At 36.6% G+C, this 23,686-nt stretch overlaps 2 protein-coding genes across 4 annotated transcripts; one reads left to right on the top strand and one right to left on the bottom strand.

The window, feature by feature from the left end:
- The first annotated feature begins 234 nt into the window (after positions 1-234).
- On the top strand, positions 235-19,620 carry LOC112055028 (choline transporter-like 1). Of its 3 annotated transcripts, none has more exons than XM_052882512.1 (12): positions 235-618; positions 692-1,226; positions 1,911-2,083; positions 2,248-2,307; positions 2,772-2,939; positions 4,424-4,559; positions 7,403-7,538; positions 10,941-11,081; positions 11,611-11,773; positions 13,582-14,813; positions 15,745-15,884; positions 17,175-19,620. In XM_052882512.1, exons 1-10 carry the CDS (start codon positions 514-516, stop codon positions 14,530-14,532), a joined length of 2,568 nt encoding a protein of 855 aa, XP_052738472.1. In that variant the 5' UTR covers positions 235-513; the 3' UTR covers positions 14,533-14,813; positions 15,745-15,884; positions 17,175-19,620. The 3 variants fall into 3 exon arrangements, with proteins under 3 accessions (XP_052738472.1, XP_052738470.1, XP_052738471.1); XM_052882510.1 differs by having other exon boundaries at positions 7,391-7,538; XM_052882511.1 differs by having other exon boundaries at positions 7,391-7,538; positions 15,745-15,941.
- LOC112055170 (ribosome biogenesis protein BRX1 homolog) lies at positions 19,615-23,526 on the bottom strand. The gene is made up of 5 exons (XM_024095182.2): positions 23,312-23,526; positions 22,854-23,130; positions 21,096-21,379; positions 20,211-20,448; positions 19,615-19,846 (listed from the first exon to the last, which is right to left on the bottom strand). Exons 1-5 carry the CDS (start codon positions 23,432-23,434, stop codon positions 19,650-19,652), a joined length of 1,119 nt encoding a protein of 372 aa, XP_023950950.1. The 5' UTR covers positions 23,435-23,526; the 3' UTR covers positions 19,615-19,649.
- Between the last annotated feature and the right edge of the window lie 160 nt (positions 23,527-23,686).

Below are 23,686 nucleotides of genomic sequence, written 5' to 3'. Positions count from 1 at the left end.
AATTCAAAGACAGCTAAACTGTCATATTTGAAACTATAATGTTTAAAGTTTTCATAGTAGTGATTTTAATCAAATAATGTGCTTCATGCGTGCCATCTATATTGTGCCTGAGAAAACTTCGCTTAAGTTTTTGTACCGTGAGCGCTGGAGGGCAGTACTTCATACAAAATATTTTACGTAAGCGAACTGTGCGGAAGTTTCATTTCTAGTCTATAGTGATCTGTGGTTTCATTTCACCCCCATGCGCAGTTGAGCTTGAGCGTTTGTCTTTGTTTTGTGTGTTTTGGTTTTGTGTCTGTTGTGTTTGTGTTTAAACCAATAAATAAACTAAACTAGATTTTTACAAGAAAAGAAACTACGCGACGCGTTTGCCGCTTGGTAGAATGTGGACCGCACCCAGTAACCATTGCAGTTACACGGTTTTATTTAGTGTTTTGTAAATTAGATTAGGCGATAAACGCAAAGGCAAAAAATTGTTCTTTCTTGGGCGAAGGATCAAGGATATTATTTAAAATGGGTTGCACTCAAAGTGAGATATCTCCGCAAAATGAAACTCCACGCAAAGGCTGCACTGATATTTTGTGGCTTATTATTTATGTTATTTTCTGGATTTTGATGGTATGTCTTTTTTTTGAACATTATGCTAATCATCAATCGCAACTCACTTATCTAGAGGTATTGTTTTTTTTAGATAATAATCGCTGCTATATCTTTCGTATATGGAAATCCACAACGTTTGATAAACGGTTACGATTCTTTTGGCAATACATGTGGCGTTAAAAGCAATGAAAAGCTTATAAACTTTCCACTAGCCGGTCTAGGGACGGCCGACAAAAGTTACCTATTTTTTATGGATGTCAAAGAGCTGAGACGATCACTGAAAATATGTGTGAAAAAATGTCCCAATAAGAAGTTGGACACTTTTAAAGATATACAAAACTTTTATAAAGAAACAGGGTCTAACCTATGCAGATACGATTTTAATGTGACAACTGTAACACCTACAAAGAGCTTGCATAATTTTATAGGGCCTTGTCCCACTTTGCCAGTGTACGATTCCTTCCCTCTACTCAATAGGTGCTTCCCTAAATCTGCTAAGGATTTGGCTCAGAAAGTGTTCACAGATTTCTATGATCTGTTAAACAGTTGGGATACAATTGAACAGAGTTTGTCAGATCTTTACTCATCATGGAAAGAAATGATTATATGTGTAATTATTGCATTTAGTAAGTGAATTTTAGTATTTTCAATGTATTTTATAAATGTTGGAATATCATTAGCCTTTCCATATAGAAACAAGATTAATTTTAAAAAGAAATTTATATTCATCTTTTATTTCAACAAAATAGTCAAGTATCTTAACTAATTTTGCAAATGAGAATGTGGGTGTATTTCGTATGTCTTTACACTTAACCAATAAACAGATTTTAAATTCTTTCTCACCTATGCTATGCTACATTATCAGCAAGTTGCACAAAGTATATTTTATTTCAATTTTCCATGGAAAATGCAGGCATCTGCATAGATAAAATCAAATGTATTTTGTGAATTTTTGATAAGTAATCTATACTAATATTATAAATAGGAAGAAATTTATTGTATGTTTGTTTGCATTAAAGAGGCTCTTAAACTACTGAACAGATTTAAAAACTCTTCACTTTTAGGAAGCTACACTATCACAGAGTGTTATGGGCTATATTTTACCCTGTATTCCTATGGGAATGTGAATTATGGGGGGGAAACCGCACAGCTTCTGCTATTCATGTATATTTGATAGAAACATTTATTAGTAAATTTGAACTTATACCTGCCTACATTTTGTAGTTCAATTAAATTTGAGTCTAAGCAAATCAATATTATTTTTTTATATGTTTAGTCATAGTTATGATAATATTATTTGTAACTTCCAGTTTGCTCACTGATCATGGTATCTATTTTACACTTGTTGGCCAGTCTTGTGTCGTGGATATTTATGATAATTGTGTCCATAGCCAGTATCGCAGGAACAGCCCTTTTGTGGTACACATACCATGAGCTTCGAACTAAGCAAAAGGATTTCTCTGATACAACCATATATCTTGCTGTAAGTTTATAAAGTTTGTAATAATTTTATATACATATTCATGTATTTTATAGTAGGCAATTTAAATTTTGCAATATTAGTATAAATTATTTATATAAAGTTTTATCAGTCATTTAAATTTGTATTTAAATAACTTTATTTACTCTAGTTGAACTTTTTTGTAGGAGTCACTCAAAAACGAGAAAGCATTTTTGTGGTATTCCATTATTGCTACTATAATCACAGTAAGTACTTTAATTTTGTTTTATGCAGTAAAATAAATATAGTACTTTTCAATTTATTAACTTATCATCAATAAATGATCATGAATTTAACTCATGACAAGTAGCTAAAGAAGTCATAATACTTATTTGTTCATGGATTTCAAATGAGGAGGTTCTCAGTTTTTTTAAATATCTTTTAAATATGACCAATATTTCCATTCCCCTTCAACTAATCAGGAATGATAATATTAGGAGTGGTTATGACAATAGTCTGACAGTGTGGTCAAAGGTTATCAATCAACCATCCCTTGATGATGAGTCCAACCGCTTCACTGTTGAGCTATTGAGGCAATATTTTTAATTGAGGCACAATCAACCTAAAAGTCACGCACCTTTAATGTTTTCTTACAATATTATCAGACAAAGTTTATCCGTAAACCGACTTTTTTTATAATTGTAATTAATTTTATTAATGTCTGTTTTAGGTAATATTACTATTGTTGGTATGGGTGATGCGATCGCGTGTGTCATTTTTAGCTGCTCTATTTAAAGAAACGGCACACTGCTTAGGATCTATCCCTGCACTGTTCCTGCAACCAATAATAACATTTTTCTTCCTTGTACTGTTTTTTACATTTTGGTCACTTGTTGTGGTAAGATATTTTTTTCTCTACACGATATTTTAATATCAAATACTTTGTTTACTTACTTTATAAGTACTTTTACACTATTAAAATATCAATATTATAATACATAGTCAATTATTGGTGAAAAGAGCTGGTAAACCACTGAACCGGTTTGAAAAATTCTTTCACTGTTGGATAGCTACACTATCTATAGGCTTTACTTTATCCCCATATATATTCTCATGGGAACGGGAACCATGCGGGGGTCCGCTAGTTAATAATATATTAAAATCTCATGTGTTTGTTGTCACAATATTTCTCTGAAAATATCATTGTTTTCCATTATTATGTTTACATTTAAAAAAAATTTTAATAAAAAAAATTCAACCGACTTCCAAGTCAAAAAATAACTTTAACTAAAAAGCAAAAAATAACATCCTACCTATGTGCTACCTACTGATCAGTTTGTAGGCGGTGCCAAGCCAGTGATGTTTGGCACCGCCTACAAACTGATCAGTAGGTAGCACATAGGTAGGATGTTATTTTTTGCTTTTTAGTTAAAGTTATTTTTTGACTTGGAAGTCGGTTGAATTTTTTTTATTAAAATTTTTATTTTTTTATTTTTAGTGTTAGCATACCCACTGCGTGTGTACAGTCACAACCTATCTAAGTGGAAAGTTCTTATAAATACAAAATTATCAAGTCCAAACACAAGGTAGCTACTGTGAGCCGTCGAGGAGTTCTCTTCACTGTGCTTCGTCTTCATCACCAGACCCTTAATACATTCGCAATCCATCTAGGTGGAAAGTTCTCATCAATACAAATTTATCAAGTCCAAACACAAGGTAGCTACTGTGAACCGTCGAGGAGTTCTCTTCACTGTCCCTCGTCTTCATCATCAGACCCTTAATACAGTCACAATCCATCTAGGTGGAAAGTTCTCATCAATACAAATTTATCAAGTCCAAACACAAGGTAGCTACTGTAAACCGTCGAGGAGTTCTCTACACTGTCCCTCGTCTTCATCACCAGACCCTTAATACAGTCACAACCCATATAGGTGGAAAGTACTCATCAATACAAATTAATCAAGCCCAAACAAAAGGCGACTGCTGTAAATCCTTGACGAGTTCCATCGTCTGTGTTTCGGCTCCATCATCAGACCAACTCCAAACCTTCATAAAGTTGTAGTGGTTTAAAATACCTTATGGAAACACTAACAAACGTACTAGCCGTCTCTACAACTTTCGAAAGTTCCCCTCAATTTCTCCAGGATGCCATCATCAGATCCTGACATGAAAAAAATGGGACCACCCTGGAAGTAAACCCTACAAAACAAAAAAAGAATTTTCAAAATCGGTCCATAATTGACGGAATTATCGCTGGACATACATAAAAAAAAAAAAAAAAAAAAAAAAAAAAAAAAAAACATACATACAGCCGAACGTAGAACCTCCTCCTTTTTGGAAGTCGGTTAAAAAGAAATTAAAATTAACATTTAAAAATTTTAGGTGTGTCTAGCAACTGCTAACTACCCTGGTATTCCATACAAAACAAATTTCTTTTTCAATGGCACCCCTTTGCCTGACCTTGTGGACAATGCTGCAATAGAAGCACAAAATATCAATAAAAGTGCAAGCCCTAAGAGTGAGTTGCATATTTGTGTTCCCTTTTTTTAATTCAAGTTTATTTTCTTACTAGCGGACGCCCGCGACTTCGTCCGCGTAAATTTCGATGTCAACTTTACTACTACCCCTACCCTACCCCTACCCTACCACTACCCCCACCCGTACCCTACCCAACCCCTAAATCTACCCTACCCCTACCCTACCCTACCCCTACCCCCACCCTACCCCTACCCTACCCCAAACCTACCCCTACACTACCCCTACCTTACCTACACCATACCCCCATCCTACCCCTACCCTCCCCGTACCCTATCCCTTTCTTACCCCTATCCCACCCGTACCCCTATCTCACGCCTACCCTACCCCTACCCTACCACTTCCCTATCCTACCTGTACCTCTACCCTACCATTACCCTACCTCTACCCCTACCCTACCACTACCCTAAACCCGGCCCTAAACCTACCCTACCCCTACGCTTCCCTACCCGTACCCTACCCAACCCTGTAACTTCTCTATCTTACTCCTACCCTTAGCAAAATCGGCCCAGTCCTTCGAGAGTGGTGGTATGACCAAGAGAAATAGAGACTTCTATGCTAATAATATAAAGAGGTAAAGTTCGTGTGGTTGTAGGAGGTAATCTCTGGATCTACTGGACCGATTTGGAAAATTGTTTTACCAATAGAAAGCTACGTTATTTGCGAGTGTCATAGGCTATGTTTGATCCCCATATTCACACGGGAACGGGAACTACGTAAATGAAAGCGCCGGGCGTCATATAGCGGAATTTCTGCGTCTTTTAGAAATTTTGTATTATCTCCGAAACTATTTAAGTAATTAACATACTGTAAAGGGCAAATCTTATCTCCATAATATCCTTGTGATTATTAAATAATTTATTTTAATAAGGATTAAAGTTTAGTTGTATAAATAATGACGTAAACCTAAGTATATAAAATTAATAATTTTTAAAACACAAAAGGTTCTATATCTGCTAATATATAGATGATAGATATATGGTGTCGCGGACTTTTTTGTAGAACTTTTAAAGATACATAAAGTCTCCATACATTAATTTTAATTTTACACAATAGTTAAGGCAGCGCATGCGAATAAGTCTGTTTAAGAGGATTTTCAGTCCGACCTGTATGACAAAAACTGTGATAACTCGGCTAATATATATGATATCAATATAAAATATAGCCTATAGCACTCCCCGATAATGTATCATTCTACTGGTAAAAGAATTTTTAAAATCGGACCAGTAGTTCCGAAGATTACCCCATTTAAAAAATGTGACAAACTTACAAACTTACAAACTTTACCTCTTTATAATATTAGTATAGATATAGATTAGTATAGATATAGATTAAGTTTAAATTTTCATGTGAAATTCTTTCAATTTATGAAACACGGCTTTGGGCACGAGCTTTGGATTATGACGCATTGCAAGAACCAGCTCATGACTAAGGGCCCCGAATGTGTTTTTAATTTTCACGTTGAGTTGATACATGAGTTTTATCCGTGTTTCTTTAAATTATTGTGAATAACACTTACAATAGTTAAAATTACTGCTATTTTTTATTTTTTAGATTTATATTATTCCACAAAATTCTTTCATTAGTACAAGGTCGAATATTTTTTATTGGTGTTTCATTTTATAATATACTAAATATAATTCAATAACTTTGTTTATGTGTGTTTATGACAGACGTGCATTTTAATTACTGTTGTTTCTGCATGGTTTTGATAATACTGCTGCATTAATTTACTGCATTACTTCATATATTTACTGCATTAATTTACTGTTAAAAAGGGATTTGAAGATTAGTGGCTATGACCAGCTGACATTTTGAAATTCCCCAAATAGGGCAAATTTTGATTTATTGTTATAAGTTCCTCGATTACAGGTGGTATTAACATTCATTATTGTAGAGGGGAGGTATCAGTGTTGGTATATAAACAAGGGTGTATTTGACGACTTGGGCTCAGTTGTTTTGTTATCCAGCGTAGATACCGTCACGCTGCTAGTCGCGTTAGTGATTATGTTCAATTATGTTTTGTGTTGTAATTATTGATAATACTCTCAAGGTCACAAGTCCTGGGACCTGCTCGAGGTGTTTCCTCTACCAAAAAATAATGGTACAATCACTGTCGCTGCTACCCTTCATGTCACAGTATAAGGACAAAATCAATATCAAAACCAATAATATATTATTACTAAGCCATTATAAAAAAATGAAATTTGGAAAAACATCTGAATTATAGCTGGTCATAAGCCACTGCCCATATTAAAAATTTTCAAATTCCTTCAGTATAAGAGACATTATAGCTTGGCCAATTCGTTCGTAACACTCTCGATGGGAGGGGGTAGCGTTGCCCCACGCGCACGACTTCATACCCGCGCAGTCCTTTCCCCCCGTCGCCCGCATATCATGGGAGTGTCATCAACAAACTTGCCAAGCTATAGTATTGTTGTAATTTTTTTACCTACATTATGTCATATCATAACTCATAAAATTTAATTTACTACTGCTCTGCTGATATTGGTATTATTTTCGTGACTTAAATGAAATGCATGATTTTTGTATGAATAATAAATATGTGCCTAAATATATCTGTTACATATAATGAAAACATTCAGAACATTTTTTTGTGAAATTTGATACAGTTAAAGTTTATATGGAGTAGACGTTTATAAAGCCATTTTTTTTTATAAAGTGAATTTATAAAATTGAATGACACAACATATGTGATTGTTGTTTGGAGAATGTTGGAGCATTACTTATTCTGTATAAATGTTGTGTGTTGCATGTTGTGTTGCTATATTATAATGTAGTATAATTTCCTAGGTTACATTCTAGATCCAATAGAGTTTGACCCGCTGTGGGTGAAGAGTATGTGGTGGATGTGCCTCATTTGCCTCGTGTGGGGTAGTGAGTTCATACTGGGCTGCCAACAGATGACCATTGCGGGTGCTGTATCACACTGGTACTTTAGGTTAGTAATATTTTTCAGATAGCATGGGTACGGTGACAGTTCGTTTCACACTTGAAAGTTTCCCGCAATTCACGATAATAGTACGTATTATGAACTTCATAAGACAACTGTCACCTGAAAAACACTTTAATAACTACTGTTATGTGACTTTCTTTTTTATTTGGTTTATTAATTATTAGCAGACGCCCGGATTTCCGGAGATTACTGTGAACAACGATAATCTCCGGAAGTAAGACAACGATTTCTATATTGGATTTTTTTGTAGTCAGCTCTTCTATTTTACTTATTTTTTTAAAGCATATTTGTCATATTATATCAATTTATTAAACATATTTGCTATATTTTTAGCAGACTCAGAAGTGGTTTACAAACAATCATCATCATCATCATATCAGCCGATGGACGTCCACTGCAGGACATAGGCCTTTTGTAGGGACTTCCAAACATCACGATAATGAGGCACCTGCATCCAGCGAATCCCTGCGACTCGCTTGATGTCGTCAGTCCACCTGGTGGGGGGTCGGCCAACACTGCGCTTACTAGTGCGGGGTCGCCATTCCAGCACTTTGGGACCCCAACGTCCATCGGCTCTTCGAACTATGTGCCCCGCCCATTGCCACTTCAGCTTCGCAACTCGTTGAGCTATGTCGGTGACTTTGGTTCTTCTGCGGATCTCCTCATTTCTGATTCGATCACGAAGAGATACTCCTAACATTGCTCGTTCCATCGCCCGCTGTGTGACTCTGAGTCTTCTTATGAGGCCCATAGTTAGCGACCAAGTCTCGGAACCATAGGTCATCACTGGCAACATGCACTGTTCGAAGACTTTTGTCTTCAAGCACTGAGGAATTTCGGACGAAAAGATGTCGCGAAGTTTCCCGAATGCAGCCCAGCCGAGCCCAGCCACGGCTGGGTTACAAACAATAAGAAAACCAAAATAAGACCCTAGAATCGCAGAGAATGACCTTGAGTGGAGTCACGCATTCGTGAAAGTTGTGTGTAGGGTAAAGGGGCCCCTTGACAATTCACAAACACTCCCCTTTTCCACTTAAGTCACTCCCCCGTGTATCCGAAGCAACTCATAATGAACCTTACAACAAGAAATGTGGACGGCTCGAACGTCGCGAGCACACTGAAGCCGATCGTACGACGAGCGCCTTATGTCGCAAGTCGTTCCCGCCAACCGATCGGTACCCCTCTCTAACTCCCCACTCTTTACGGAAACGAGTCGCACCACCTGACATCATATCCGTCTCAAAGTACTATTTCTTACAATGTAATCTTTTAAATACGAGTATGACCAATATTTCCGTTCCCCTCCAATAAGTCTGAAACAGTGTGTTATGTTACGACATCAAGCGAGTCGCAGGGATTCGCTGGATGCAGGCGCCTCAGTATCGTGATGTTTGGAAGTCCCTACAAAGGCATATGTCCTGCAGTGGATGTCCATCGGCTGATATGATGACGATGATTGAATATATCTCAATAGATTCACGGTACCAATTATTATCAATAGGTAAAGGTATAAGTATAGAAATTAGGTTCCACTTTGTTATTGTAGAACGAGTATTGGTAGACGGTCATACAATATTTATGGAAACACGGTTGGAATAGGTTATAGACGATGCGTCATAACCTTATTCACTGGTATGAGTAATCGTTGTACAAATCTACTACTGTACCTACTGGTACTAATGATTTTATACTGTTAGGTAAAAAATAATGTGTTTACTTACATTGTATATATTTATGTAAGTATAAATAGTTTATACACTTCCAAACACACAATTTGACATTGTAGACCATATTTATACTACAGCCTTTCTTGATGAGTACTGTTTACCAACAATTAAATTAGAAATGAAGGTAGAAAACGCATGTCATTTCATAACCTTTATTTCTAAATTTATTTTCATTAATTTAAGAACAAGTTAATTATAATTATTATTAGGTGTGAAACGACTAGTGATTTATACCCTCATTTTTAATTTGTGTGTTGGTAAACAGTACTCATCTAGAAAGACTGAAGTATAGGTATTAAGTATTTGTTAAAATAACTATGCGACTAAATGAAATTAATACAATTAGGCACTTTTGTTCGCCTCAGTTTCGACGCGCTAGTGACATATCCTAACATAGAAGAAGTCGGTTAAAAATACACTCGTAATGACCTTTACTCGTAATGACACGAAAATAAAAAACTAAAGCGATTTTAATTACCCTTTTATGTCGGTTACCTACTTATCAAATTACTTTCGTACACAGAGTACATACCTACAACACTATTGTAAATTAATTCTCAGTCCGTTAGCCCGTAGCCTTCATTAGTTAATTAATTAAAGTACCCATATACACGCATTTATGGTGCAAGTATATTATGTAGTTAAAGGTACGGTTGACCCATTTTGTTAGAAACCGAATAAAACTGTAATAAAGTACTATAAACTCATTAACTCATGTTGACTGTACGGTCCAAAACATCTATACTACAGCCCTACTCAATGTGTACTTTTTACCAACAAACAAATTAAAAATGAGGGAATAAATCGCCTATATATACACACACACCTAATAATAGTTGTAATTAACTTGTCCTTTTACCCTTATATTAATGAAAATAATTTCGATTAATATAAATGTAGTTTATAGTTGAATAACATTTTATAAACAACCAATACATAATTTAAAATAAATAAGTTATGAAATGACGTTTTCTACCTTCTGTTCTAATTTGTTTGTTGGTAAACAGTACACATCCAGTAGGGTTGTAGTATATACGTATAGTAGGTAAGTATGACGTCTTGTTATAAATTTGAACTACGTTCTTTCTATAGAATAGGTTATAATTGAAGGCGGTGCTAACCCCGGGTCGTGTTAATTTAAGCCGTTTTTGAAAGAACACTGTTTGAAAATCCTAAATCCTTATGATTTCTTTACGAGTATTTGGCTTGAATTAATACAACAATTGGTTAGCACCACCTCCAAATTGATCAGTAGGTAATCAACAGCAAAGCAGCAGGAACTTGTGATGTTATTTATCGCTTTTTAATTTAGTCGGTACGTTATGTTTTTGTAGTCGGTTTCATTCTTTTTATTATTATTTTTTCTTTTTTAAAAATAATACAACTGATAACTATATGAGATACCTAATACTATACTAGTACTATACTAGTATTATAAAGGGGAAAAATTTCATTGTTTGTATGTTTATTTGCATTGAATGGATTCTGAAACTAATGAATCGATTTGAAAAATTCTTTCACGGTTAGGAAGCTAAACTATCCCCGAGTGCTATAGGCTATATTTTATCTCTAAATTCCTACGAGAACGATAACTAAGCGAGTGAAACCGCGTGGCGTCTGCTAGTAATAAGTATATTGGTTAATTATAATTTGTTTCCAGGGGGCCAAACGCAAACACTTCGCCGGTTCTGTATTCAATAGGCAAACTTCTGAAATATCATCTGGGTTCGGTCGCTAAGGGATCGTTTCTGATCACACTGTTCAAGGTTCCAAGACTGATTCTTACTTATTTACATGCTAAGTGAGTATAATTTTACATATTTAGAATTTTAAGAAATTTTAATGAAAATTTCGATGCATTATTAGTCATTATCATCTCCTTACCCTTATCCCACTTAAGTGGGGTCGGAAAAATACGTCAATCTTTTCCATTCGTCTCTCAAAAATAAAAATAAAATGCTTCGAGTAATATCGAAGCATTTTTTTTTATTTTTTATTCTTTACAAGTTAACCATGACTACACTTTCACCTGATGGTAAGTGATGATGCAATCTAAGATGGAAGCGGGCTAACTTGTTAGGAGGAGGATGAAAATCCACACCCCTTTCGGTTTCTACTCGACATCGTACCAGAACGCTAAATCGCTTGGCGGTACGTCTTTGTCGGTAGGGTGGTAACTAGCGACGGCCGAACCTTCATACCAGAGAGTTTTCTTAACTCTCTGCGTGTGTGAAATCTGCTAATCCGTATTGGGCCAGGGTGGTGAACTATTGGCCTAACCCCTATCATTCTGAAGGGAGACTCGTGATGATTAGTGATTTTTTTAACAGGCTATCATCAAGAGCAGAAAAGGGCTCGGACTGCGCGAAGTGCGGTTTGAAGTGCTGCATCTGCTGCTTCTATTGTTTGGAGAAGTTCATTCGCTACTTGAATCACAACGCTTACACCATCATCACCATCGAGAGGTGCCACTTCTGCAAAGCTGCAGCGAAGGTAAACATTTTATTATTTCATTTATCACCCGCGTGGTTTCCGTTCCCGTAGGAATACGGGGATAATATATAGCCTATAGCCTTCCTCGATAAGTGGGCTATCTAACAATGAAAACATTTTGCAAATCGGACCAGTAGTTCCTGAGATTAGCGCGTTCAACCAAAAAAAATCACAATAATTTTAGAGGCAAAAGGCCTTATCACTAATAGTGATCTCTTCCAGGCAACCTAAACCTAAATGATCTAAATATCATAAAATATTATTTAATATATTATACTTTGTACAATTCTACATAATTATAATTAATTATTTATCTTTATTGCAACATAACATACAAAAGATAGAACACAATGCAAAAGGCATTTATTATCACTACATAGTAATCTCTTCCAAGCTACCTAACCTGAAGAAGTACTTAAATCCGTGCATTTTATTTACTTTGAGTTTTTATGTTTTTACGTTAAATTATAGTCATTTTTTACTTTCGGAATTCCGTTGGTTTTAGATGTAGTAAGAAAAGTATTTGGTAAAACGCGTTGGTATGTAAATTTTTATACTGCTAAAGTGGACCTAATTACTACTATTTAAAGTTTGCTTTACTTTGAAGAAAGTTGAGATTCAAGTCTTTATCTATGTTTATAAATCTTGTTATCGTATAAAGATAAATATCTATAGTGTATAAAAAAACATAGTACTATGAAATTAACATCTGCGCGTGTGTGCCAAGCAACTGTTTGTTTTAATAAACGGGTTTCGTTGTCATACATTACGAGGCATACCTTCCGGTAATAGCTGAACTATGTTAATAACTAGCCTCAATAGCTCAACGGTAAGAACGGTCGGACTCATCGGTGGTGGTTCGATCCTCGCCTCGTTACGCCTACAGTATATTATAAGGAGAGGGAGAGGGAGTCCCGACTACTATAAGGAGCGAATAATATAATTTAAAAAAAAACTAGATTACGCCCGCGACTTCGGCTGCCTCCCTCCCTCAAATCCGGCTCTCTCGCAAAATCCGTTCTAAGCGGTCGTCTACTAACTATAAACTACCTCCCTGCCAAATTTCAACTTTGTACGTCAAGCGGTTTTCGAGATATTGTCACAGAAAACATATGTACAAGTAATATCGTGATGCGTTTCCCTTTTATATATTTAGATTATAGTTATACCTACGAGTACGAATATGCAAAAATATTGTTTGTAGGCGATTTTATTTCCGTTGTTTCACGATAATCTGAATCCTCCGTTCATTTAGCATAGCGACGTGGGTACGTAATCATTTATGAAGTAATCTCTGTAAATAGGACAATCGCGTAGGTCGTGGGATGGTATTCAGTGCTAAATTCGTCGAAATGTTTTTATAAAGGACGCATGCATTAAATGATACATAATTTTATCAAAATAACAATTGTTAATTTAAAAACTACAGGATAATTTGTGTTATTTTCGGACATTTTTACCTACTTCCCATCTCTATATGTTTCTCTTGCTATGTGCCCCGGACCGGGTTCGAACCCACACCCTTCGGAATCGGAGGCAGAGGTCATATCCACTGGGCTATCACGGCTCTACGTAAAGGCATCGTCTTGAATTTAAAAATTTTGTCATGGATTTCGATAGCTAGGATAACGACTTACGTTTAGGAAGGAATTACAGAATGAGGACAGTTAAATAATTATTTTAATAAGAAAAATAATTTATCTAGGTTCACTTATATAAGTGCTACACTACCACAGACAGAAATATAGGTCAAACTCAAAAACCCCTCTTATTGCGTCGGAGGTTAAAAAGTAGATGTTATTTTATAGGCATTCAGCACAATAGTGAACAACGCGCTGCAAGTGGCCACCATCAACAGTGTGGGAGACTTCATCCTGTTCCTGGGGAAATGCATAGTGACGGCGGTGACGGGCATCGTGGGCCTGCTGCTGCTCAAGCGCAACGCCGACCTGCACTTCTACGCCGTGCCCACGCTCGTCATCTGCATCTTCTCCTTCTTCATCGCGCACTGCATACTGTCGCTGTACGAGGTGAGTGAGACACTGCACGGTGACGTCATCGTGGGCCTGCTGCTGCTCAAGCGCAACGCCGACCTGCACTTCTACGCCGTGCCCACGCTCGTCATCTGCATCTTCTCCTTCTTCATCGCGCACTGCATACTGTCGCTGTACGAGGTGAGTGAGACACTGCACGGTGACGTCATCGTGGGCCTGCTGCTGTTCAAGCGCAACGCCGACCTGCACTTCTACGCCGTGCCCACGCTCGTCATCTGCATCTTCTCCTTCTTCATCGCGCACTGCATACTGTCGCTGTACGAGGTGAGTGAGACACTGCACGGTGACGTCATCGTGGGCCTGCTGCTGCTCAAGCGCAACGCCGACCTGCACTTCTACGCCGTGCCCACGCTCGTCATCTGCATCTTCTCCTTCTTCATCGCGCACTGCATACTGTCGCTGTACGAGGTGAGTGAGACACTGCACGGTGACGTCATCGTGGGCCTGCTGCTGCTCAAGCGCAACGCCGACCTGCACTTCTACGCCGTGCCCACGCTCGTCATCTGCATCTTCTCCTTCTTCATCGCGCACTGCATACTGTCGCTGTACGAGGTGAGTGAGACACTGCACGGTGACGGGCATCGTGGGCCTGCTGCTGCTCAAGCGCAACGCCGACCTGCACTTCTACGCCGTGCCCACGCTCGTCATCTGCATCTTCTTCTTCTTCATCGCGCACTGCATACTGTCGCTGTACGAGGTGAGTGAGACACTGCACGGTGACGTCATCGTGGGCCTGCTGCTGCTCAAGCGCAACGCCGACCTGCACTTCTACGCCGTGCCCACGCTCGTCATCTGCATCTTCTCCTTCTTCATCGCGCACTGCATACTGTCGCTGTACGAGGTGAGTGAGACACTGCACGGTGACGGGCATCGTGGGCCTGCTGCTGCTCAAGCGCAACGCCGACCTGCACTTCTACGCCGTGCCCACGCTCGTCATCTGCATCTTCTCCTTCTTCATCGCGCACTGCATACTGTCGCTGTACGAGGTGAGTGAGACACTGCATGGGACGTCATCGTGGGCCTGCTGCTGCTCAAGCGCAACGCCGACCTGCACTTCTACGCCGTGCCCACGCTCGTCATCTGCATCTTCTCCTTCTTCATCGCGCACTGCGTACTGTCGCTGTACGAGGTGAGTGAGACACTGCACGGTGACGTCATTTTTTTTTTTATTCTTTACAAGTTAGCCCTTGACTACAATCTCACCTGATGGTAAGTGATGATGCAGTCTAAGATGGAAGCGGGCTAACTTGTTAGGAGGAGGATGAAAATCCACACCCCTTTCGGTTTCTACACGGCATCGTACCGGAACGCTAAATCGCTTGGCGGTACGTCTTTGCCGGTAGGGTGGTAACTAGCCACGGCCGAAGCCTCCCACCAGCCAGACCTGGACAAATTAAGAAAATCTCAATCTGCCCAGCCGGGGATCGAACTCAGGACCTCCGTCTTGTAAATCCACCGCGCATACCACTGCGCCACGGAGGCCGTCAAAATGGATGGCTGGATGCTAGCGGTTGTAAGACTTTACAACAAGTCTATATAATGAATTATTTATTTTGCTATCCTCCGCAAAAAGCCGACGAACCCGTCACCCAGGTGCGATAAATTACTCACTACGTACGTTTCACCCCGAAACCAGAGCATCCTCAGGAGATGTTGACTCTACGTCGTGCACAAAGTTGTAGAGTCAACATCTCCTCAGGATTTTGAGAGTATTTTGTCGGACCTGGGTGACGTTGTCGCGTGGGTTCGTCGGCTTTTCGCGGAGGGTAGTAAAATAAATAAATCATTATATATTCATGATGAACTTCCGCAAAGTAACGCCTGCTTCTATCCAATATTTACAACAGGTCTATTTCCAGCAGTGTCCATCGACTAATTATGATAAATCGTAACTTATTTGGCTTTGTCTTTTTACAGATGGTGGTCGACTCGCTCTTCCTCTGCGTTTGTGAGGATCGCAACATGAACAGCGCCGACGGGCAATGGAAGAACTCGCGCCTGGCCGAGCTCGGCGGCCACAAGGCGGACCGCGTCGAGCTGGAGGACTTGCAAGAGAAGTACTGAGACTGTGCTTGGCTTGTGTGTGCGGGCTTGGTTACTAGCGGTGGCTGAAGGTAGATGTGTGTGCTGTTACCCTTAATTTGCAGATGATAAGTGGTTTTACCCACTTTGGCTGGTGGGAGGCTTCGTTCGTGGCTAGTTATCACCCTACTGACAAATGCGTACTGTCAAGCGGTTTAGCCTTCCGGCACGATGTGTAGAAACCGAAAGGGGTGTGGATTTTCATCCTCCTCCAAACAAGTTAGCTCGCTTCCACCTTAGATTGTATCATCACTTACCATCAGGTGAGATTGTAGTCAAGGGCTACTTATAAGGACTTCTAAGAGTAGTACTGAGACTGTTGGCTTGTGTTTGGGGCTTGGTTACTCGTGGTGGTAGTAGATGTGTGTGCTTTTACCCTTAACTGGCAATTTGCAGATGTTAGAATTGGAATGTTATGGAAAATCCACTGTACATGTATGTCAACATTGGATTCAGTGTTAAATACTGACGTCTACAAACATTTGCAAAAATGTTAATTTCATAACTGCAAGTAAACAATTACAAAAGTTATATAAACAATTAAAGATTTTTAAAAATAGGTAAAAACTCCAAAACTGTTGGTGTTATATAATTTTTTTTTACAAATCGTATAAAAAGTATTTTATAATGAATACTGAAAAAAAATTAAAATCTGTGCTGAACAAAAAACAAAAAAATGTGTGTGGGTATGAAATTTTAGCAAATTTTTCTAGAGAGTCAAACGAGCTACCACACATATTTTTATTCTCGGTATCAGTATTTAACACTATTTCTAAGATGTTGCCTAGGCTAAAACGCTACCATTATGAATTAATTTACGGGAAGAATTTTTTGTTATTTCCGCATAATTAATGGAACATTTTTCCAGTCTTTTGCTTTTTCGGACAGCTTATCTTGTGAAGTACTAACGTCACGTTTATTAATTATTTCTACTGTTTATCAGTATTGCTGTGTTCCATACCGAAAGGTATGCCACATGTTGCTTATCACTTTGTAGGACGTTTTCGTTTTACAGGCGATGATTTCGAACGAAAGCGTAGAGCCGAATGGGTTGTTAATGAGGCTCATGACGTGATATAGACGTTCTTTAAAGGGGGAGGGGGAATAATAAAACCTTGTCTGTCCTTTAAAATTTTAAGTGTAAGGATTATCCACGCAGACGACGTCGCGTGCGTCTTATATAGATAATAAACATTGCTTGTTTTGTGTGTTAATGATTTTAATATTAAAAAATCATTACTTAATATTATTTATTTTCGTTTCAGGTAATTTCAATTTTGTCAAGATATAAGCCATGAACCTAAAAAATAAGCATAAATATATTATTAAAATATATATATTTGGTGTGTAAGTTTTACAATGTTAGCACGCTAACTAACTGTCACGAACTTGCATCTATCAATGTTTACAATTTACATTTTTATACTCTTTTATTTTATTATATACGTTATATTTTAAGTTATTTAAGTAGGTAGTAAGGAAAATCATTGGCAATCAATTTAAGCTCATTTATACAATCTTTTATGTGATATCCATTAATCTCAAATGCTCGAAAATTTTTTATTTTTATTTGTAAAGCTATGTTTTGATATAGATTTCGTTTAGACATCATAAAATGTGATGCTATTTTTTTTTGATTTTTAGTTAAGTGGTTAGGTACGTTTTTATGCTTTTAAAGCCGGTTGCATTTTTTGTTGGAAACTCAAAATTAAAGTTTTAATAGACATAGAAAATTAAATTTGGTCTGACTACTCAGTTGATAACGTGTTTGATATGATATTAAATTAAATACCGTAGTACGGATATAGGTAGTTCTACTAAACACATATTGTTTGTTTTTAATAGTTCCATCGTCGCCCAACAGAGATCTGTTCATGTTGGCATAGTGTGCTTTGCAGGGGCCCTGTATGAAAATTAGTTAGGGGCCCAAATAAAGGGTAAAGATTTCTCATATGATCGCTTAAAATAAATGTGTCTTGGGCGTACGCTTAACCGGGGAAGAAAACGGTCTTTTTTACTTTTGTCATTTCTGAATTGAAAACTCTACAGCTTTTCCTTTTTTTACTTTTCCGGAAAGCAGATTAACAGCCAGTTTCTTCATGTAAAGCTAAAGTAACAGTAAAAGTATTAAGTAGTAAAGAAGACTTTATTTTTTAGTGAATAAGACCGTCACTTTTGATTTATGACGTTACTTTGACTGTTACTTGCGATGAAGAAACTGGCCGTAAGTGAGATTTTGGGGTACTTACATTTTATTAGTTTTTGTTTTCACACTTGTAGTCCGTGGGCCCCCTATCATTGATACGGCTGTTGAAAGATAATGGCAGAGTTATGAATAAAAAACGAAAGTTGTTTCAATTTCCATTAAGTTACACAGAACTATTTAATGTAAGAAAAATCTCAATTATTATAAGAATTCTTTAGATGTGAACTTGTTACTATTGTGTGTCATTCCACCATGATTTTAGTGTAGAGCAAATTAGCTACATAACATAATTAGAGCACTTGATTTGTGGTGCTACTAACATGAGGCTAACTATTTTGATAAATGTGACTATTTTTACGAATCTATACAAATATATAAACGCTTATAACTCTTTTTTTTGTACATCAGGCAATGAACTGAGATAAAATCAAATGTATCATGGAAATATGTATCTAGATATACATAGCATATATAAAAACATATCAGAGACATAACTAGAAAGGGTTCAAAAATGCTTGAATTTTTTTTGGATATAAAATGAATTCATTACTACTATGCCGTCCAGTTCTGCATTTTTTTACAATTCAGTATTCATTTCGTAATTATTATTTAATTGCCTATATTAGACATTATATTTAACCCCTGTCATAAAAAAGGGGTTTTATAAGATTGACATCATCGTATCTCGTAAATTATTGTAATGATTATGGTTCTTTTTATTCTAATGTGATCAAGCAGCTATACGGTGAAGATTTCATACGTCTATTATGATGTAATGAATTTCTCGCATAAAGATAACTATTCTAACTAAATTTAGGACTCCGGGGATCCAAAATTTAATAATTTGAGATCATCTTTTATTTATGGTTGTATTAAAAATTTTATTGATACTCCTGTAAAATAATGAGGCAGGCGAATTCAGTAGGAATTCCAAAATAAATATAAAATTAGAACATGTTAATTTGGTAATTTGTTAAACTTAAATGATAATACCTTTAAAAATTGTTTTTTTTTTAATTACTAAATAATACTCAATTTTAATATGGTAAAGTACAGTAATAATCACATGTTAATGATGGTTTGGCATTCCTCACTATGGTTTTTTTATATTTTGATTTTATGACAACCTCCTTGACACAATAATTGTATTTTGTAGTTTCGTAGTACAAAAAAATATGATTACAATATGAACTTTTCAACATACATCAACTTTTTATACACATGTTAATATTCTTAGATTTATGTTGGCATCTTTCTCATAATATTTTTTGATTTACACTTATTATAAGTTATTTGATAGTCTTTATTTTATTAATTTACAACTAAAAACTCGTTTTAGAATTTTTATTATATATTAGGATAGACAGCTATTAGAAATGAAACTAAAAAAATGTTTATTTTTTCTACCTCGAATTGTATCCTTCCACTATTAGAACTTTTAATGTTTGTTGATTGAAATTACACTTGTTATTTAATTCGATCTCAATAAAACAAATGAGTGTGGACATGAATGTTTTATTTATTAAAAATAATCCTATTTCACAGGCTTCTTCCTTTTGAATTGTTTTCTTTTCTTTATTTGATCGGAAATAGCTTTGCTTTTGGCTTTAAGTTGTTTACGCCTGATAGCCATGTCTGGTTTGCTTTTGGACTTTTTCATACTGAAAACTGGTTTGGGTTTAACATTCTCGGCGTCTTCATCCATGGATTCGGGCTCTTCTTTTATTTCTTCTGTAACAATGATTAAAAAATTGACATAAATGTTGAAAAAAATTCAAAGTGTTGTAGTCAGATGAAATCTTTATGACTTTTTGTAACATTGTGCATTAAGTTGCGCAATAAAAGATTTTTGGTATTACCGGTAATGTAGGGGCGCGGCGGTATGCCCTGCGCGCAACTCTCAGCCACTACCATCAACAACACAGTCATGAGCCTCACGAGTCATGATTTTTCGGTGCACCCGAAGATTATTACAGAGACATCATAAAAATTTCATCTGACTATACTGTGTTGATAGCCATAAATTTCCAATTATCAGGTGGGGTGGGCCATCTGCACATTTCATCAATAATCAATTATAATAAAGAATTCATACCTTCCATAAGCACATTTTCAGCTTTTTTCAAGGGGTCACCCTTAAAGAAATCTGCTCCCTCTATATCAGGGTAACCAGTTTCTGGTCTAGTAGCTTCATTCATCACTTTCTTTTCAATCCTTGTCTCGTACTTGTTTCCAGCTTTCTTAGAATATGCCTGTCTGAGTTTTGCCGGGGTGACATACTTTGGATTCTCCCATAGTGTAACTCCACCAAATGATCCAGAAAATATTTTAACCTAATGTAAAACAAAGTACTTAGTATTAATACAATAAATATTTATAGGACAAAATAATATATGGTATAAAAGCGAAAGGCAAAATCTCAAAAACTGCTTGATATAGAAATATGAAATTTGGCATGAAGATAGATTAGTTATAGTAAGTAGACATCAGTTAAGAATGGATCTTTGGGCAGGGCCTGATTAAGGAGATCTAAGGGTGGAAATCAAAGTCCAAGGCATCAACTAGTCAAATATCATTTAGGACTCAATTTCTCCACAGTTAAGAGGAAAACCGAAATCAGATATTACCTGAGTTCATTCCTGTTCAGTTTTGAATATTCAGCACAAGTCTTTTGACAAAGAAATTACTCAAAATTCTCAAAAACTTTTGTATGAGTATGTCATTGAAATGAAACTATTACATAGTAATTCTAGGATTAAACTACATTATAAAACAACTAATCAAGCTTGGTCATGTACACCCAGGCTTAATACATTTTTGCCCATTTGCCTTTCAAGAGTTTCCAATGGTACCCCAAACAAAATCTCCTTTCAAGAGTTTCCAATAGTACCCCAAACAAAATCTCCTTCCAAGAGTTTCCAATAGTACTTCAAGTAAAGAAAACTACCTATATTAGAGTTATTGATCATAAGTAACTTACAGGATTCAAAACAAATCTTGGTCCTATTTCTGCAAGTGCTCCATCCTCTGATAATATTTGGTAATTTCTAAACCAAATCCTGTTGTCCAAAATCATGAAAGTGTAAACATGGTCAAAGAACGGTTGACTTTTAGGATGGTGTTTAGGAACTCCAAATATCTGCACGAGAAGTTCCTTTAGAAGACTATAATGAGCATCTTTTGTAAACTGAGGATCAAAAGATAAAAGAGGTCTGGATCCTCTGAGGCAATTGCCAGTCATCTTGAGTTCGCCCATTGTGTAAACTGTAAAGAAATAATGCATTAGAAATATAACAGGTAAAGCTTTCTTCATATTTGAATATTCAGAAACTTTTAATTAAATATGCAATTTTGAAAATCCACTACAGGATCAATATGGCTCTTTATGGGAGAGAGGATATAACGCTTAGAACCAACACACTGCTCTAATGTGAATTGCGGGCAGGGGGCTTAGGGTTGGTTTGTATAAAGATCAGATGTTATTTGTTAATGTTTAAAAATAATAAAAATTTTAATAAAAAAAATACAACCGACTTCAAAACCAAAAAACGTAACCAGTAAACTAAAAAGCGAAAAATAACATCATAATATGTTCTACCTGCTGATCAGTATGAAGGCGGTGCTAAGCCGGTGATGTATTAATTCAAGCCATTTAGATTTTGCAGACAGTGTTGTTTCATGTGGTCCCGTCAGAAATGGCTTAAATCAAGACAACACCGGCTAAGCACCGCCTTCATACTGATCAGCAGGTAGAACATATTATGATGTTATTTTTCGCTTTTTAGTTTACTGGTTACGTTTTTTGGTTTTGAAGTCGGTTGTATTTTTTTTATTAAAATTTTTATTATTTTTCCATTTTTAGTGTAAAATTTCATCTCAAACGAACACATCAGACCCCTAATGACAGTCACAACCCATCTTGGTACAAAATTCTCAGCAATACAAATTAATCAAGCCCAAGCACAAGGTAGCTACCGTACACCGTTAAGGGGTTCCCTTAATTGACCTTGGTCTTCATCATCAGACCCCTAATGACAGTCACAACCCATCTTGGTACAAAGTTCTCAGCAATACGAATTAATCAAGGCCAAACACAAGGTAGTTACTGTAAACTGTTAAGGAGTTCCCTTAATTGTCCTTGGTCTTCATCACCAAACCCCTAAATGATAGTCACAACCTATCTATGTGGAAAGTTCTCATTAATACAAATAAATCAAGCCCAAACACAAGGTAACTGCTGTAAATCGCCGAGGAGTTCCCTCGTCTGTTTTATGGCTCCATCATCAGATCGATTTTAAACCTCCATGAAATTGTAGTGCTTAAAAGTACTAAATGGAAAAGTTGACGAACACATTAGACACCCATATAATTTTCGAAAGTTCCCCTCAATTTCTCCAGGATTCCATCATCAGATCTTGACATCATGGCAATGGGACCAAATGGGGACTATACCGTTTCAAACAAAAAAAGAATTTTTGAAATCGGTCCAGGCGTCTTTGAGTAATCGGTGTACATACATAAAAAAAAAAAAAAAAAAAAAAACCGACCGAATTGAGAACCTCCTCCTTTTTGAAGTTGGTTAAAAAAGTAATTATGATACCTGTATAACATGTTTGAGGTATGGGAAGGAGGCAGAAGGCTGCCCAACACCTTCCAGAGACTCAAACCAAGGATCTCATACTACAAAGCCATATAGATTAACCAATGAGGCGGTAGAAATATTATAATACATACTTACTATTTTCAACAAGAAATTTAGCACTAGGTCCATTTGGAACATTGGCTAGCCACATATATAAATCTCTCATCTTCCTGCCTTCGAAGAGAATGCATTTATTACAATTCTTCATCTCACTGATTTCATTGACTACATACAAGTTTTTACTTCGCTCCATTTTAGATTCACTTTTATGATGAGGCATTAACTTTTTTAAATCTTCCATTAAATGCCGATGACGATGGTTGATACCGCGGGCAGCGAACACTAACACTCGCTGTCTGTTTATCCATTTAACCTATAAATCAAACACACTTTGAGATTTCCAAAAAGTACAGGTTATATTGCTGTAATAGTAAAATATAACAGAAATAGTTTCAACTACATTTATAAGGTCAGGGTGTTTCCAATTGATAGAGAATACATTATTTTAATTATTTAAGTACTAATTCATTGAAATCAGAGAAAACTTTTGTTACCTGCTTTGGTGTTGGGTCATTGGACATACGCACAGGTGGCAGTACAAGTACATTTTCATCTTTTGGCGTTTCTTTGACTTGTTTAACTATATTTTTATTCTTCTTTACCTTTACCTTAGCCATTTTATACTTTAATAATTAACTTATTAACTTTATTCTACACGTGGTATAAAACGTAAACAAAAAAGTCCCAATCCCAAACGTCAAATGACATGACGTTTTTTTTTATAATTTATGGCCATTGGACACTTGACGTTGACACTGACAGATCACAGAATGGTGTAGTGACAATGACGTTTCCCCATAGAGCTTTTGTTTCTTTATGACTTGAGTTCTAGTCTTATTGGTCCACTAAGACATAAACATAATCTCAAA

Source organism: Bicyclus anynana, chromosome 7, assembly GCF_947172395.1.
Source record: "Bicyclus anynana chromosome 7, ilBicAnyn1.1, whole genome shotgun sequence".
In the NCBI taxonomy this organism is placed as follows: domain Eukaryota; kingdom Metazoa; phylum Arthropoda; class Insecta; order Lepidoptera; family Nymphalidae; genus Bicyclus; species Bicyclus anynana.
The sequence above is the reverse complement of the archived record's forward strand: the minus strand, read 5'-3'. Positions and strand labels throughout refer to the sequence as shown.